The sequence below is a fragment of the Vulpes vulpes genome, chromosome 14 (genome assembly GCF_048418805.1).
Source record: "Vulpes vulpes isolate BD-2025 chromosome 14, VulVul3, whole genome shotgun sequence".
Classification (NCBI taxonomy): Eukaryota; Metazoa; Chordata; class Mammalia; order Carnivora; family Canidae; genus Vulpes; species Vulpes vulpes.
This window is the reverse complement of record NC_132793.1, coordinates 80,109,221-80,125,316: the sequence shown is the minus strand read 5'-3', so window position 1 is coordinate 80,125,316 and position 16,096 is coordinate 80,109,221. Positions and strand designations below refer to the sequence as shown.

Sequence of the window (16,096 nt, the reverse complement as noted above, 5' to 3'; positions counted from 1 at the left end):
TTTTATTTATTCATGAGAGACACACAGAGAGGCAGAGACATAGGCAGAGGGAGAAGCAGGCTCCATGCGGGGAGCCTGATGTGGGACTCGATCCTGAGATTCTGGGATCATGCCTTGGGCCGAAGGCAGATGCTCAACCGCTGAGCCACCCAGGTGTCCCCAGAACAAACATTGTATTTATTTATTTATTTATTTATTTATTTATTTATATTTTAATTTATTTATTTATTCATGAGAGACAGAGAGAGAGAGAGAGAGAGAGAGAGAGAGACACGCAGGCAAAGGGAGAAACAGGTTCCATGCAGGGAGCCAGGCATGGGACTTGATCCATGGGCTCCAGGATCACACCCTGGGCTGAAGACGGCACTAAACCACTGAGCCATCCAGGCTGCCTCAAGGAACAAACATTTTAAAAACCACCGATGTTTTTGGAGTTGTGAAGTGTGTTAAGTGCCTAATTCTACAAAAACTTGTCCTGGTTGGTTGCGAGGAACTTACGCTCTAGTTCCTCTGTTGCTGAGTCATGTCCCTGTCTGATGGGTCTGAGGCATGACATTTTTAGCATCTTTATTGTAATGTTAATCACATTAGTACACCATATTTCCAAACTTACCTGGTAGTTTCATAAGAGTTTTTTGTGTTGGAGAGCTGAGGCATAGTCAAGAAACAAATAAAAAGATACTTCTATCTGTATTAGTAGTTCAAAAGAGACAGACTAATTCCAGTTGAAAGTTGAGACTGGAATTGTATCATGGCAAGGAGGATAAGAGGGATGCCAATCAAATAACACAACAAATCCATATAAAATAACTCAGACAAAGGGATGGAGGATGGAGAATTCAAACTAATGGAATCCTTTTATTTTTAATGATGTGTGGGATCTCAATTGTCCTCCTTACTCTGATTTGGTGTGCTTATTTGCTGTATTGGTTTTCTATTGCTGCCCTAACAAATTACCATCAACTTTTTGGCTTAAAACAGCACAAATGTATCATCCTATAGTTCCAGAGGTCAGAAATCCAACACAGATTTAACGGCTAAAATCAAGGTGTGGGAGGCTCTAGGTGAGAATCTGTTCTCTGCCTTTTTCAGTAGAGACCTTGCATATTCTTTGGTTCATTCTCCTTTCTCCATCTTCAAAGCCAGCAATGTTGCATCTCTCTGACCCTTCTTCCATTGTCATATCTCATTCTCTGACTCTGACACTTTTGCCTTCTTCTTACAAAGATCCTTGTGATTAATTTGGGACGTGTTTAGACATTAAGGATTATCTTCCCATCTCAAGACCCTTAATTTAATAACACCTGCAAAGTCCTTTTTGCCTATAAGGCAACATAGTCACACATTCTAAGGATTAGAACTATGGACATCTTTGGGGGAGGAACATTATTCTGTCTACCATCTCCACTCACCATTCCATCAAGTGAGAGAATTATTAAAAGCCAACTCCTGGCTTTTAATGAATATTCTAGTGTTCTACTTAAACTTACTGCAAGTTAGTATTGTCTTTTTCAGAGAGGTCTCCTCTCTCCTTCCAACAAATGTTCTGGAAAATGCCCTACTACATTTATAAGTCATCTGCGGTCCTGAGTAAATTTAACAGTATTAATTGGAAAACATTTATATAATACTAATCTTTTAAAATGCTAGAAATACCAGAGGGAAGATGGGCGGAGGAACAGGTTAAGGAGAGGATTAAAGAGGGCCCTTGTTGTGATGAGCACACAGTGATATATGGAAGTGTTGAATCACTGTATTGTACACCTGAAATTAATAATCCACTGTATGTTAACTAACTGGAATTTGAGCAAAAACTTTAAAATAATACATAAAATGCTAGAGGTTGCCACTATTCACTTCAGAAGGAGAAAGGCAAATTCAGTGATAGGGAGTTGAGCTAAAGAAAAAATAATCATCTGTTATGCTTTCTCATGCTCTTGGCTGGCCTCTATAGTAACAAAACCAAAGCACAGAAGAACAAGTGAACAACACTTTGTACATGAGAAACTATTTGGTTTACTAATACATGATTTTTAAAAAATACTGTATTAAAGAAGTCTTGCTTATACTTCTATAACAAAGATTTTCACAGCTTTGAGGTATAATTGACATATTCTATTACTGCACATATGTAAAATATACCCTTAGTAGGTTTTGATGTATGTTGCATGATGTTATAGGATGAAAGTATCACCATGAGCAAAACAGTGAACATATCCATCACCCCAAAGTTTCCTTTTGCCACACCGTAATCCCTCTGCCCTTACTGTCCTCTCCACTCCCAGTCAGCCATCTACTTTCTGTTGCTATATACACCTTCCATTTCTTAGAATTTTATATAAACATAATTGTTTATTATATACTTTTTGTCTGGTTTCTTTCACTTACTGAAATTATTTTGAGAATTAGCCATGTTATAGCATATATCAATAGTTTATGCCCTTTTATTGTTCAATGGTGTTCTATTATATGGATATACCACAGTTGCTTTTATCCACAGTTGCTTTCTTGTTGGGCATTTGAGTTGTTTCCATTTCTTTGGCCATTACAAATGAAGTTGCTATCGAATGTTAATTTACAAGTCTTTTAATGGATATATACTTTCCTTTTTCTTGGGTAAATATCTACCAGTAGAATAGCTGGTCATATGGTTGACATATGTTTAATTTTTTAAGGACATGCCAAATTGTTTTCCAAGGAAGTTACACTATTTTATGATCCCACCAGCAGTATACGAGAAGGAAACAAATTTTTAAAAATTTAAAAATATCTGCTTGAACACTCACATGTAAGTTGTGTAACATCATATGCTGGAGAAGTGGTCTGGGTATTTAAGGAGCCTACATAATGTTAGCAGGTCTATTATATACACTTTTAAAAACAATGCACTGTGTAACATGACTCTTAAGTGTCAGGTGGGAAGTCCAGATAGATGTGAGAGGAGTCTGAGCTACAACAAAGAGAGAAATACGAGTACATGAGACAGGGCTTTGTTGGGATGATTAGAACACTGGCAGAAAAGACCTGTAAGCAAATTCCTTAGGTTAACATAATTTCTAAGCATTCTTTTCATACAAACTAACCACTATTTTCATTGTGATCATCTAACTCCTATAGGTATGATGGCATTTGTTAGTTATTGCTACATACCATCTATATAAAAACTGGTGGCTTACAACAATCATTTAGTGTTTTTCATATGTCTGGACCAACAGTGCATATTTGTGAACCTCAACCAATCATATTAGTCTGTTGGCTCAGTCTCTGGTATCTGGACATAGTATGGTTCATCTGGGTAGCTTTGCAAGTTGCTCTGCTCCACGTGGTCTCTTTCTCCAGCAAACTAGTTTAGGTTTCTTTTTTTAATTTGTTTTTTTTTTTTTTAATTTTTATTTATTTATGATAGTCACAGAGAGAGAGAGAGAGGCAGAGACACAGGCAGAGGGAGAAGCAGGCTCCATGCACCGGGAGCCCGACGTGGGATTCGATCCCGAGTCTCCAGGATCGCGCCCCGGGCCAAAGGCAGGCGCCAAACCGCTGCGCCACCCAGGGATCCCCCAGGTTTCTTAACATAATTTAGTCTGGGAACCACTACATCTTCTTGGCCAAAAAACAGTCCCAAGGCCTCGGCAGAATCAATGGATGAAGTGGAACCACAAAGTCACTCTGCAAAATGCATGGGCACATGGATGGGTAGAGAATTAGAGCCATTTTTCATCAATCTACTATATCATCAGAGACTAACATGCCAACCATCTTTCAATATGTAATTCTTTACTTGACTATGTTACCTAGGTAGACTTTGGCTGAGACCAAATAATTAAGCAAAAAAAAGTCTTCTGAGCCAGTTCTAAATGTATGGTTGCCTGGTTACCAGCTCACAGAAGATTAAAAAGCTTTTAAATTAGTAGCTGCAAAAAATAAATAAGTTAATTAGTAGCTGCATAGTCACCTATAACAAAACTGGAGGTTGCTGGCTAATCAGATGAGTCTGAAAAGAGCAAATTATATTTGGCATTTTCTGGTTCAACAAGCATTCACTTAAAAAACATTCCCACCCAACATTATTTACATTTCGTATACCAGTGTCTATTCAGAAACCAGAACATACCCAAAGGACCTTAGCACCTCCAACCAAGATATTAACAGGCCTCACACCTGATCTGGCTTGTTCCTCTCTACCACACACACGTCTTAAAGATGAGTACTGTCTTTGCCCATTTTATTATTATTATTTTTAAGTTATGTTTATTTTGAGGTAGAGCAAACCAGTTGCAGGAGGGGTAGAGAGAGAGGGAGAGAATTGTCGAGCAGACTCCCTCTGAGCACAGAGTCCAAGGTGGTGGGGTTCCATCCCAGGACGCTGAGATCATGACCTGAGCCTGAATGGAGTTGGAGGCTCAGCCAACTGAGCCTTCGTTCATTTTAGAGAAAACCAGGGTGCCTGGGAGGCTCAGTCAGTTCAGCTATCTTTCTGTTCATTTCAGCTCAGGTCATGATCTCAGGATCCTGAAACCAAGCCCCAGGATGGGCTGCCCGCTGAGTGGGAGTCTGAGATTCTCTCTCTCCTTCGCACCCTCTGCCTTGAGGGAGCTGTCCCTAAAATACACAAATCTTTAGAGAAAACCATGATGATGGTGGGTCTTAAGGACGCTCTCCGTTGGAGAAGCCAACGCAGGAGAGCCGAACAGTGGGTTTCCTATGTATCTCCTGAAAACGCATTTCCGCTCCTAGTGTCTCCAGAAGCGCTTTTACCAAACCAAGTCGCCCCCGAGCTCCTCTTTCGGGTCTGAGTTACGAAAGGGCCCTGCTGTGAGCCAGTCCTCCGCGTCCACCACCAGGCCCCCGGTCCCAGGCCCAACCCTGGCCCCCGCTGGCCCCCTCGGAGCTCCCTTTTCCTAGGGGACCGCTGGGGAGATTGCTGAAAAGGCAGCTTCACAGGCCAACCACACGTGGGAATTCGCAGTTCAGGAAAGCGGCACACGGTACTTTTACTTTGATGAACCGGTTGGTGAGCTTCCTTGCAAAGCTCGCCCTCCTCCCCCGGCTCCCCCGGGTCCCCCGGCTCCCCGGAACCAGGGCCGCCTCAAGGAACCGGAAACCACACGAAGGCTCGCGGCGGAGGGGCCTCCGCTGCGCCGCTCTGCGCGTGCGCGGCGCCTCTGGCGTCAGTCGGCCGCGCCCGGGCTCTCGGCGGCGGCCCTGGGTTCCGGCTGCGGCGGTCGTCGTAGGTCGTCCGGGGCAGGTTCCCCTGGGCGCTCCCCCATGGAGGAGGCGGCGCGCACGGCTGCAGCCCCGAATGCTCTCGCTTCTTTCTGTACGGCGACGAAGGCCCAGGCCGCGCGAGCTCGAGAGGCGGCGGCCCGTGCGGCCTGTGTGGGCGTGTAAGCGGAGGTGACGAGGGCCAGAGAGTGGAGAGGCAGCCGCATGGCCGGCCACCGCCCGGGGTGAGCGCGACGGGGCTGGCGCTGGGCCGCTGTGCCGGCGTCGGGGCGGCAGGGGCCGTCAGGGCGGCTCCTCTCCGCTCTGGGGACAAGTGAGCTCGGGGTTGGAAGGGCTTTTCTGGGTCCTGCATGGAGGGATCCCTGTGCAGTCCCGTGGAAGCCCGGCTCGGCCCGGGGCGGGGGGGGGGGGGGCGCGTTCGCGGGCTCCTCCACGTAGTTTTCCTTCTGTGGTGAGTTTGTAGAAGATGGTCTCAGATGCGCCGAGATCCTCGCCCACGACGGAGCAAGCCTCAGCAGTCGGCTGTGACATTTTGAACACGACTGTTTTATAATTTCTTGACTTTGTAGAGTCATTTAATCCTGTTTCCCTCTTCCTACTACAAGTGTACATGACTCTGTGTACGTTTAGTTTCGTATTTGTCTCTTTAATTTCTTCGCTAGGTTTTTCAGTTCATTTAGGAGACATGAGAGAACAGAGATATGTTTCATTGCAGTAAACTGTCTTTTGAAGCAGTGTGTTGTGGTTGGATGAGTAGGTTTCATGTTGGTAAGTAAAAGGAGTATGGACACTAGTAGCCACATGTTTGAAAGTGTTAGTAACTATGCAGTGCTTTTGCCTACCTCTGTACTTTCTTCTTTCCAGGCCAGAGCTACTCTGCCAGGGTTTAAAACTTTAAATGAGAATAAAGAGTGTTATTTACAAGGAAATGAGAGTGAATAAGTCATCTCTAACCGCTTCCAGCCTTTTTTTTCATGAGACCATATTAAATTTACATGTAAGTTAAAATTTTAATTTATAACTAATGTTGCTAAGTTAGGGTTGGAGATGCAGGTTCTGTAGTATTTATAAGTGCTGCTTTTAAAAATAATGATTGGCTAAATAAGAGATTGGAAAAAAAATTTTTAATTAAATAAAAATTAACTTAAAAACTATTTAAAAGTTAAATAAAAAATTAAAGCTGTGGAAACCAAACGGAAGTAAATATTAAGAACTCCAAAGGTTTGGCCTTTGCCTGGGGGGCTCAGTGACTGAGCCTCTGCCTTTGGCTCAGGTTGTGACCCTAAGGTCCTGGGATTGAGTCCCACATCAGGCTCCCTCTAGGGAGCCTGCTTCTCCCTCCGCCTGTGTCTCTGCTTCTCTGTGTCTCTCATGAATAAATAAATAAAGAACTCCAAAGTTTTCATTCATTGTGGGCAGCCCCTATAGAAATGGAGTCCAGTGGACACTTAGGTTCCACTTCAGGCTGTGTAACTTTCTCTGTCGCCCTCGCATGCGATTTAACGCCTTGGAGGTTTGGTTTCTTTGTAAGGTGGAGATAATGATACCTCATTGTGTGTATTAGAATTAATGTATATCAGCTACCCGGAACAGTGCTTCACAGGTGTTCAATAAGTGGTAGCTATTACTATTAGAAATAAAAGAATTACACTTGTTTCAGGATATTTCTTTTATATAAAAATATCTCGCAGTGGTATCCTACCTACCGTTGTTCACTCAGCGTCAGCCACAGTGGCCTTTCTTTTTCTAGAAAACTGCCTACTTGTTCATATCTTTGCCTTTGCATTTTTTGTCTGCTTTGTTCTTTTCCTCCTTCAAGCCTTTGCTCAATGTTCTCTTCTCCACTAGGCCTCTTAACCAACCTGGTTAAAATTGAAGTCCCTTACCCAATTCCCCAGTGCCCTTAACCATAGATAGCATTTACCACCTTCCAATATAATGTTCTTATTTATTTTTATTGTCTTGCTCTGCCTCCAACACAAGGGAAACTCCATGAAGGCAGTGATTTGGTCTTTTTTACTCACTGCCGTATCCCCATTCCTAGAGCATAGTATGTATTCAGCCATTAGTTGGTTGAGTAAATGAGATAAGCACCTGTCCACAGTGAACGGGATATAAGTCGTATACATAAATAACGGTAATACAGGCCTGAAAAGTGTCCAAAGAGAAGTGTGGGTAAAGGCCAGGGAATTCAGAAAAGATTGATTGCTCTGGCTTATAGAATTCAAGCAGGGCTTCATTGTCGAGATATTTTTTAAATTGGCTTGTTAAAAATGAAAGGATAATGGAAACAAAGATATGGAGGAGGAAATAGAGTAAGAACGGCAGCACTGTGTTGACCTCAGGTGGAACACAGGGTACGTGAAATACTGTATTGGAAGATAAAATTAAAAGTTAGGTTTGGAACAAATAGTGAAAGGTTTTAGCAGATTACAAAATTTGAACTTTCCGTAAACAGCGGGTGGCAGGAGAATGAGATGGCACAGATGTGTTTTATAGAGCAGTGTGACAGCATCCTGTGTTGAAGCTGGATTAGGATTGGGAGAGACATGGAAGTGGAAGATTGTATTTCACAAAGGTAGACTCCACCTGGCACACTTGGCCCTTGTATCCAGTGTGAGTAATGAGGATGGAGAAGCCACGGTCAGAATACGAGGAGCAGATTGGAAAGAAGTCCATGATCTATACGGAGAGACTGATTGGAGCTGCAACTTGCTTGTGTTCCACCTCTGGGACTACATGGAGACTCCAGTTGGAAAGACAAAAGGCTGAGAATAGGGAGACCTGAATTCTAGTCCTGTTTTGCTACCCACCAGCTGCTTAAGAAGTTGCTTAACATCTTTGTGCCTGTTTTCTCATTATGGAACCCTCACCACATATCTTTCAAGTTTTTGTGAAAATGAAATGTCAAAAATGCTACAAGTTTAAAGCTGTAAATGTACTTCTGTTGGTATATTTTAAAAAAATATCTAACTTTGGTAACTGTTGCCTATTAGTCATTTTGCAAAGCAAATCTTAATTTCAGTTTATTTTATAGATATTAGAATACTAGTCTGTCTTTTCCTTTATAAGGTTGTGTTTGTTTTTTTTTTTTTTTTAATTTTTAATTACTTATGATAGTCACAGAGAGAGAGAGTGAGAGAGGCAGAGACACAGGCAAAGGGAGAAGCAGGCTCCATGCACCGGGAGCCCGATGTGGGATTCAATCCCGGGTCTCCAGGATCGCGCCCTGGGCCAAAGGCAGGCGCCAAACCGCTGCGCCACCCAGGGATCCCTGTCTTTTCCTATCTTAAGTTATGCATTCTGTTTTAGGAGAAGGTAGGCCAATTTCAGAGTTTTAGGTTGTATTTACTTCATTTTCAACATAACTTGTATTTAATGAAAGTTAACGTTAAGTATTCATAAACATTATAAAGTAAGTTGTGAAAATTAAAATTTAGAAAGAAGCTGATAATTCTAGGAGCCTTTAAAAGTATGTTTAAAATTAAAATGGGTCATCTTCAGAATTTTCAGTTCACTCAGCTGTGGAATCCTTGAGGATAGAGACTTACAATGATCTTTATAACTCCAAAGTTTGGCATATTAGAGCTGCCCTGTATATGTTTATTGATCAGATGGCCACATATAAGAACTAATAATAGCCTGGAGGGGAGGAGTGTGGGGTGGGACCTTCCACTTGTGTCCCTCTGAGAGGTAAATGGGCAGGTTACCACCTGAAGCTTGTCATCTCTGGCTTAGGAACACAGTTGAAGTGAAATTTAGCAAGTTTTCTTGTTTAGCTATCCTTAAACCTGGCCCTACTTCTTAGTTAATCCTTAAAAATAAAAAAAATAATCTGTTTCAAGCTCTCCCAGCTGTGATTGACCTTTATAGTTACAGAGTGGGAGCAGAATTGAGAATAGTGAAACAAACTCATTCGTAACTTTTAGGACATTCACACTGATGTCGTATTTTCAATCAAATGAGAAAATTCATTTACTTAGTTTAGTGATGAAGACTGCTTTATAAACTTGAGGATTTGCAAATTCTGTATCGCCCTCCCTCCCCCATCCTGCCCACCACCACACTGGTATAGTTCCATGAGAGAACAAACAACCTTAATTCTGTAATACCTTGTAAATCAGATTTGCCACTATAAAGGAGTGTCTTTTGTGGGAAAACCAGCACAGAGAACCAAAGTCATTGTCTTTAATTAAGTGTTAATAAATTAAGTAAATATTACTAAATAATTACGCATTTCGTATTTGAAAGTCAAGCTTACGTAAGTAAAGTCTAAATTTGGATTTGTGAGGCAATCACTATTCTGGGATTGGAACTGTAGATAAACCTGACTTGTTTCTGGATATCACATTTGGAGATAACAAAGCTACATTTCATTGATTCCAGGATATGGAGACTACACATTAGGTTCTCTGCAGATTTTCTATAGGGATGTTTTATGGACTGGGAACTTTTAAGTTGTCACTTCCTCAGTATAATTTGCATGATTAAGAACATTGCTTGGTAATGATAGTGCTTTTAAAGGAGTTGATTTTACATTAAGGGGTTCTTTCAAGACTTTTAGGTGACCCAGGCTCATTGGAATACAGAGTGGGCTGAAGTGTTTGGTAGCTGGGTTTCTTTACTCCTATTTTCTTTTTTTTTTTTTTTAATTTCTTTTTTTTTTTAAATTTATTTATTTATTTATTTATTTATTTATTTATTTATTTATTTATTTATGATAGTCACAGAGAGAGAGAGAGAGAGGCAGAGACACAGGCAGAGGGAGAAGCAGGCTCCATGCACCGGGAGCCCGACGTGGGATTCGATCCTGGGTCTCCAGGATCGCGCCCTGGGCCAAAGGCAGGCGCCAAACCGCTGTACCACCCAGGGATCCCTACTCCTATTTTCCCCAGACTTTCTTACTTTACCTTTGCATTTTTACTTGTATATAGTACTGTTACTTCCCAGCATACTTTTAACTAGTTTCTACACTTTTCAAGCTTATGGGCTGTAAAATAGTTGTTACATTTTAGGATGCTGATCTAAATGATGGCAGCTTTACTTTTAAGGCCTGTTATAATTATTCCATTCATCTGTAATAACCCAGAAATATATAAAGACATAGTTTGAGACTGCCAGATAGCTAGGTGCACAGGATTAAAAAGGTGACTTGTGTAGGAGCCTAGGAACTGGCAGTCTAGTGAGAGAGACTGGGTCATAGACATTTAAAATAACTGGTCATTTACAGTGTGGTGGGAAAAACTGTAAGCATATTTGTTGTTGGCATAATCTTTTTATACTTCATAGACCTAATTCTTACTGCTAACCATTTTGTTCCAGATTCTCTGCATGTTTACATCTGTATATACTGATTTTCGTGGTTTAGAATTATTCTTTAAAAAAAAAAAAAAAAGATCTGTTTATTCATGAGAGAGAGAGGGAAGCAGGCAGGCTCTCTACATGAGCCCCATCTCCATCTAGGAACTCCAGGATCACGCCCTGAGCGGAAGGCAGATGCTCAACCACTGAGCCACCCAGGCAGCCCTAGAATTATTCCAAAGGCAAAATAAAGTTGAAGCTTGAGGTTGCCAATGTTTGGCACATAAAGAGACTATAGTTTATTTTATTTTAAATTTAAAAACCATAATAACTTAATAGATTGTTTAGCTTCCTTCGTTAATGTATCTGTCTGTTAAGGTTGTGCCTCACCCAGGTCATGCACTCAGTTAGAGGCAGGACTGAGTTTTCAAATTCCCCACCTAGGACATTCCTCAATGCATTTTCTTGCCTTAGGAGTGCACTAAAAAGACTGGGGATACTTTTCCAAATCCCTAGTAAAAGAGCTCAGTTCTGGAAAGGTGTCAGGTGGACACCCATATCGTATGTGCCTGATACTTAAAAAACTCACAGCACATCCTTGACTGGAGTGTCTTACCTTCCTTCCATGTTTCAGTATTATCTTTTTCTAGATTGTGGGGTGACTTTGTCTTTAGAACTTGTTAGTGGTTTGTTTGTTCCTTCGTTCCATCCTCCCTGCTTCCTTCCCACTTTCCCTCCCTCTCTACTTTCTTCCCTCCCTCCCCGTTTCTCTTTATCTTCACCCCTCCTCTTTTTCCTTCTCTCTTTCCACGCCCAGCGTGAGGCCTGAACTCATGATCCTGAGATTAAGACCTGAGTTGAGACCACCCAACAGACTGCCCCACCCAGGTTCCTCGTTAGTAGGTTCTGTCTTGACATCACTGCAGCATGTATTTTAAAAACCTTAATAATGGAAATGTCCAAACATACATTGTATATACAGTAGACTGAATAATACAGTGAACCCCTGGATGTGCCTACCACCTATCTTTACCACTGATCCCCATTTCTGCAGACAAGTTTTGGTTTTTCAGAAGTCTGATGGGAATTTTACATTTACCTTTAATAAGCCTGTTACGGTATACAAGTTAGCCATCCCAGTGGCATGTAGCAATAAGCATTTTTGATTTTGCTCAAAGGTCTTTAGATCAGCAGGGATGACTGTTTTTTGCTCTGCACGTGGTGATGGAAGAGTGCAAAGGGGCACTCAGAACTGGCATTCTTGTCATTTACACCTACCTCCTATTGGCCAAAGTAAGCCACTAGAGGCCATGTTCTAAGCCATTGGGGTGGGAAGGACTGTACCTTAGGAAGTGTTCCAGGAACCATCATGTGACTCAACAGGCAAATCTAAACACTGGCCCCTTTGTTTGGAGTGTGAATACTTTTCACCGTTATTACAGAACATTATCACCCATTATTTAACTGCCTTTTGTCTGTCTCCCCACTGAAGACTAAAATTTAGCTATCACTATTTAATCCATAGAGTTTACTTAGCACAGCATATGTTTGGTAAATACTGTTTGAGTAAATGGGTAAACTAATTGAAGGACTGTGTGGATAGGAAGTTAAGTTGCTTTTGCTAAAGGCCAGAATCTCATAACTTGAAGGATGGAAAAACTTGGCTAGTTAGCAAGAGTTAATGTGTGAGGATTCTGACTGAATTGCAGATTAGTTCTGGAACTTGGAAGTTAAATTGTGGGACTGAAAATACCAGGGACGCCTGGGTGGCTCAGGGGTCGAGCGCCTGCCTTTGGCCCAGGGGGTGATCCTGGAGTCCCAGGATTGAGTCCCACAATGGGCTCCCTGCCTAGAGCCTGCTTCTCCCTCTGCCTGTGTCTCTGCCTCTCTCTCTGTGTCTCTCATGAATAAATAAATGAAATCTTTAAAAAAGATAAAGCTGATTCTTAAAAAGAAAAAAAAAAAGAAAATACCAGAAAGTTGGTTATAACCAATCATAAACCTTATTGCTAAGTAATATTTTTTCCTCTACTTTCTACACTTTGCTGTAGTTCATTTATCAGCAGAGGTCATGAATTGGCCATTTGAAAATAATGTATAATCTTTGGGAAGCCTCTGCTTCCATTCTGCTCTTGTGGCTTGAGCCTTTCTAGTTCCATAGCCCTCATGCTCCCTGAAAAGTCTACCAGTATCACACTTGTACCTTGGCAAACATCTGTCTGCCAGAATCATCATCCTCTGCTAACAAAATAATGTGAAAACCAGCTTCTCTCTGCATGCCCCTAAATAGGCTAAATAAATAAATTACCGTCTGTTTACATAGATTTCTTTAAAATTTTTTTTTTTTTAAATTTTTATTTATTTATGATAGTCACAGAGAGATAGAGAGAGAGGCAGAGACACAGGCAGAGGGAGAAGCAGGCTCCATGCACCGGGAGCCCGACGTGGGATTCGATCCCGGGTCTCCAGGATCGCGCCCTGGGCCAAAGGCAGGCGCCAAACCGCTGCGCCACCCAGGGATCCCTTACATAGATTTCTAAGAAGAAAGTGTATGTGTAAGAAAACTCTTTTGAGTTTCCCTGTATAGATTATTCAAAAAGGACACGTGAAATTGGTGAATGTATTTATAAACTAGATTTATATATTTTCATCCTGTAGAATTTTTTAAGATTTTATTTATTCACAAGCGACACAGAGAGAGGCAGACATAGGTGGAGGGAGAAGCAGGCTCCCTGCAAGGAGCCTGATGCAGGACTCAATCCCAGACCCTGGGATCATGCCCTGACCCAAAGGCTGATGCTCAAACGTTATTTAAATATGAAACCAGAGTTTATAAAACTGATTTAAAATTTAAATTTAGTATTAGCATATAAAAGTAGTTTTATTTTTATTTTTTCAGTTTTATTGAGTTCTTCTTGACTTATAACATTGTATTAGCTTAAGGTATGCAACATAGTGATCATATATGTGTATATTGTAAAATGATCACCACAATAAGTTAACATCACAATTACAATTTTTTTTCTTGTGATCTTTTAAGATCTCTTAGCCACTTTCAAATATATAATACAATATATAGTCAACTATAGTCACCATACTGTACATTACAGTGTAGTCAAATATATATAATACAATATATAGTTAAATATAGTCACCATACTGTACATTACATCTCCAAACTTAAAACTTATTATCTTTTGGCCACCTTCACCCATTTCTGTCACTCTGCCTCTGGTAATCATCAGTCTGTTCTTTGATTCTGTGAGTTTGGTTTTTAAGTATAGCTTTGTATCACAATCCCATCTTTTGACAAAACTATGAGAAATATAATACATCAGCAGTAAATTATAAATAGTAAATATATTATCAATGGTTGTAATGAAAATACTCCTTTATGAGAAGAGAAATGGAGTAAAATTTGAATTGCATGGGGATGATCATGATTGCTTTTAAAAATCTCATTTTGTTTTATTTTGCATTTAGATTTGAAGATTACATAGTCCTGCCTCCAGCACTAGTGGCTTCTCTGTTTTGTGCTCAATGTGACTCACAAGAACTTCTTTAGTAACAAACGAAATGATCCAGGGGCGTGGAAAATATGATTTTTACATTGGTCTGGGATTGGCTATGAGCTCCAGCGTTTTCATTGGTGGGAGTTTCATCTTGAAAAAAAAAGGTCTTCTGCGACTTGCCAAGAAGGGCTCCATGAGAGCAGGTAGGCTGTGCCCTATGTGACTGAAATGACATCAGTGTGTGCTTATGTACTTAGGTTCTTTGATGACAATCACATCTTTATTCCTAGTTAGTATATTTGAAACTTTGAACTCTGCAAGCTTTGTAAATTCTTATAGAGAATCAAATGTCAGTTTAATTTGGGGGTGGGGAGTTTGCTTTTTTTTTTTTTTTTTAAGATTTTAATTTATTTTTGAGAGCGGGTTTGCATGCATACGAGCACGGGTGGGGGAGGGGCAGAAGGAGAAGCAGACTCCCTAGTGAGCAGGGAGACCTATGTAGGACTTGATTCCAGGACCCTGGGATCATGACCTGAGCCAAAGCCACATGTTTAACTGATTGAGCCACCCAGGCACCCCAGACATCAGTTTTGTAATGAGAAAAATAAAAAGTGAGACAATGTCAAAATAAGCTATTCATTCCTGCAATTATCCAAGTTGAAATAGGAACCATTCTCCATTTAGCATCCAGCCTTATCTTTAAATTTTGGTATGACTGTAGAGAAGGAAATAAGGATTTATGAATAGAATCAGAATCTTACTGAAGGCTAGGATTTTTTGTCTAGGATAATAGAAGTTTTACTTATACCTTAAGATGTCTTTCCTGATGATCTCAAATTAGCAGGAAGGAAAGAGAAGGCTTACTGCAGTTGAAGAGTATTCTGTTCATTGATTTTCTGAAGGGTTATATTGGTTGTTTCCCCAGAAACTGTTGACAAGTCACAGGACCTTGGAGGATATTCAGTATGATTAAACCCCCTTCTCACTTCATTTAGTGCATTCATGACATGACCTACTTTGGCAATACAAAAAAAATCACCTTCTCCCTCTTTCCTGTGCCATCTTAATGGCCAGAGCTAATCAATCTTAAAATAGTAGCCTCTATTAGAGGTTAGTGGGCAGAGGAGAAAGGATTAGTATGTTACCTGAATAAGTGTATTTCCTATTCTTGTCTTAAGGCAAGCACTCTCATTGTCCATGATGGATATGCCTGTCAAAGGGTTCATTTACGTTGGCCTTATCTTTTTGACAATGGCTGAAGTACCAGTTGCTTCCTGATTTTATTAATTTGGTTGGGAGGAAAGTCAAGTAGAAAAGGAAGATGAGCATCCCCTGGCAGCTGTAGCCTGTGATGAAATGCTCAATCTTTTTATGTATGGTCATATAAGACTCCTTTCTCTATGGTTACTGCCTCATAACCACACCTATTTCTTATCCACAATCAGACTAACTTACTTGAAGTCGGGTTGCTTCTTATTGGTTCATTTTCTTTGCTTGAAGCTGAGTTTGCAAACAAGAGAATGAAGTATAGACCTTATGAATATAAGGATTGACATAATTCCTTCACTCAACAGTGTAGTGCAAACCTAAAAATTTTAACATTGTCCTAATCCTCATTTCCTTTTCCAAGATAATCGTAAAAATATCTTAGAAATCCCCTTATATGGTCATAATGGAATCTTCAAAATAATAATAATCAACAAATGAGCTATTTTAAAATCTGTCATTCCTAATAATTGTCATAAATTTTTAAAGTCTGATAATCTTCCAAAAAAGTGAAATATTTTTTCATTCACAGGTCAAGGTGGCCATGCATATCTTAAAGAATGGTTGTGGTGGGCTGGATTGCTATCAAGTACGTATAGAGAATATTTCAAGGAAATACTATGGTTGTATATTAAGATATTTGCATATACTAATACAGCCTCATATTACTAGAACATTTTATTATTTATTTTTTTAAGATTATTTATTTATTTATTTATTCATGAGAGACAGAAAAAGAGAGAGAGAGGTGGAGACACAGGCAGAGGGAGAAACAAGCTCCATGCACGGATCCT

At 40.5% G+C, this 16,096-nt stretch overlaps 1 protein-coding gene across 5 annotated transcripts in view; it reads left to right on the top strand.

The window, feature by feature from the left end:
* The window catches only part of NIPA2 (NIPA magnesium transporter 2), a 61,655-nt gene that overhangs the window by 29,291 nt on the left and 16,268 nt on the right, over positions 1 to 16,096 (top strand). For 2 of the 5 annotated variants that reach the window (XM_072737014.1, XM_072737015.1), the window contains exons 2-3: positions 14,008 to 14,239; positions 15,835 to 15,891. In XM_072737014.1, coding sequence (XP_072593115.1) covers positions 14,101 to 14,239; positions 15,835 to 15,891 — 196 coding nt within the window. In that variant the 5' untranslated portion in view covers positions 14,008 to 14,100. Of the gene's footprint in view, positions 1 to 5,308; positions 5,448 to 6,086; positions 6,221 to 14,007; positions 14,240 to 15,834; positions 15,892 to 16,096 lie in introns of those variants that run through there. The other 3 variants (XM_025982256.2, XM_072737013.1, XM_025982259.2) reach the window with 3 other exon arrangements.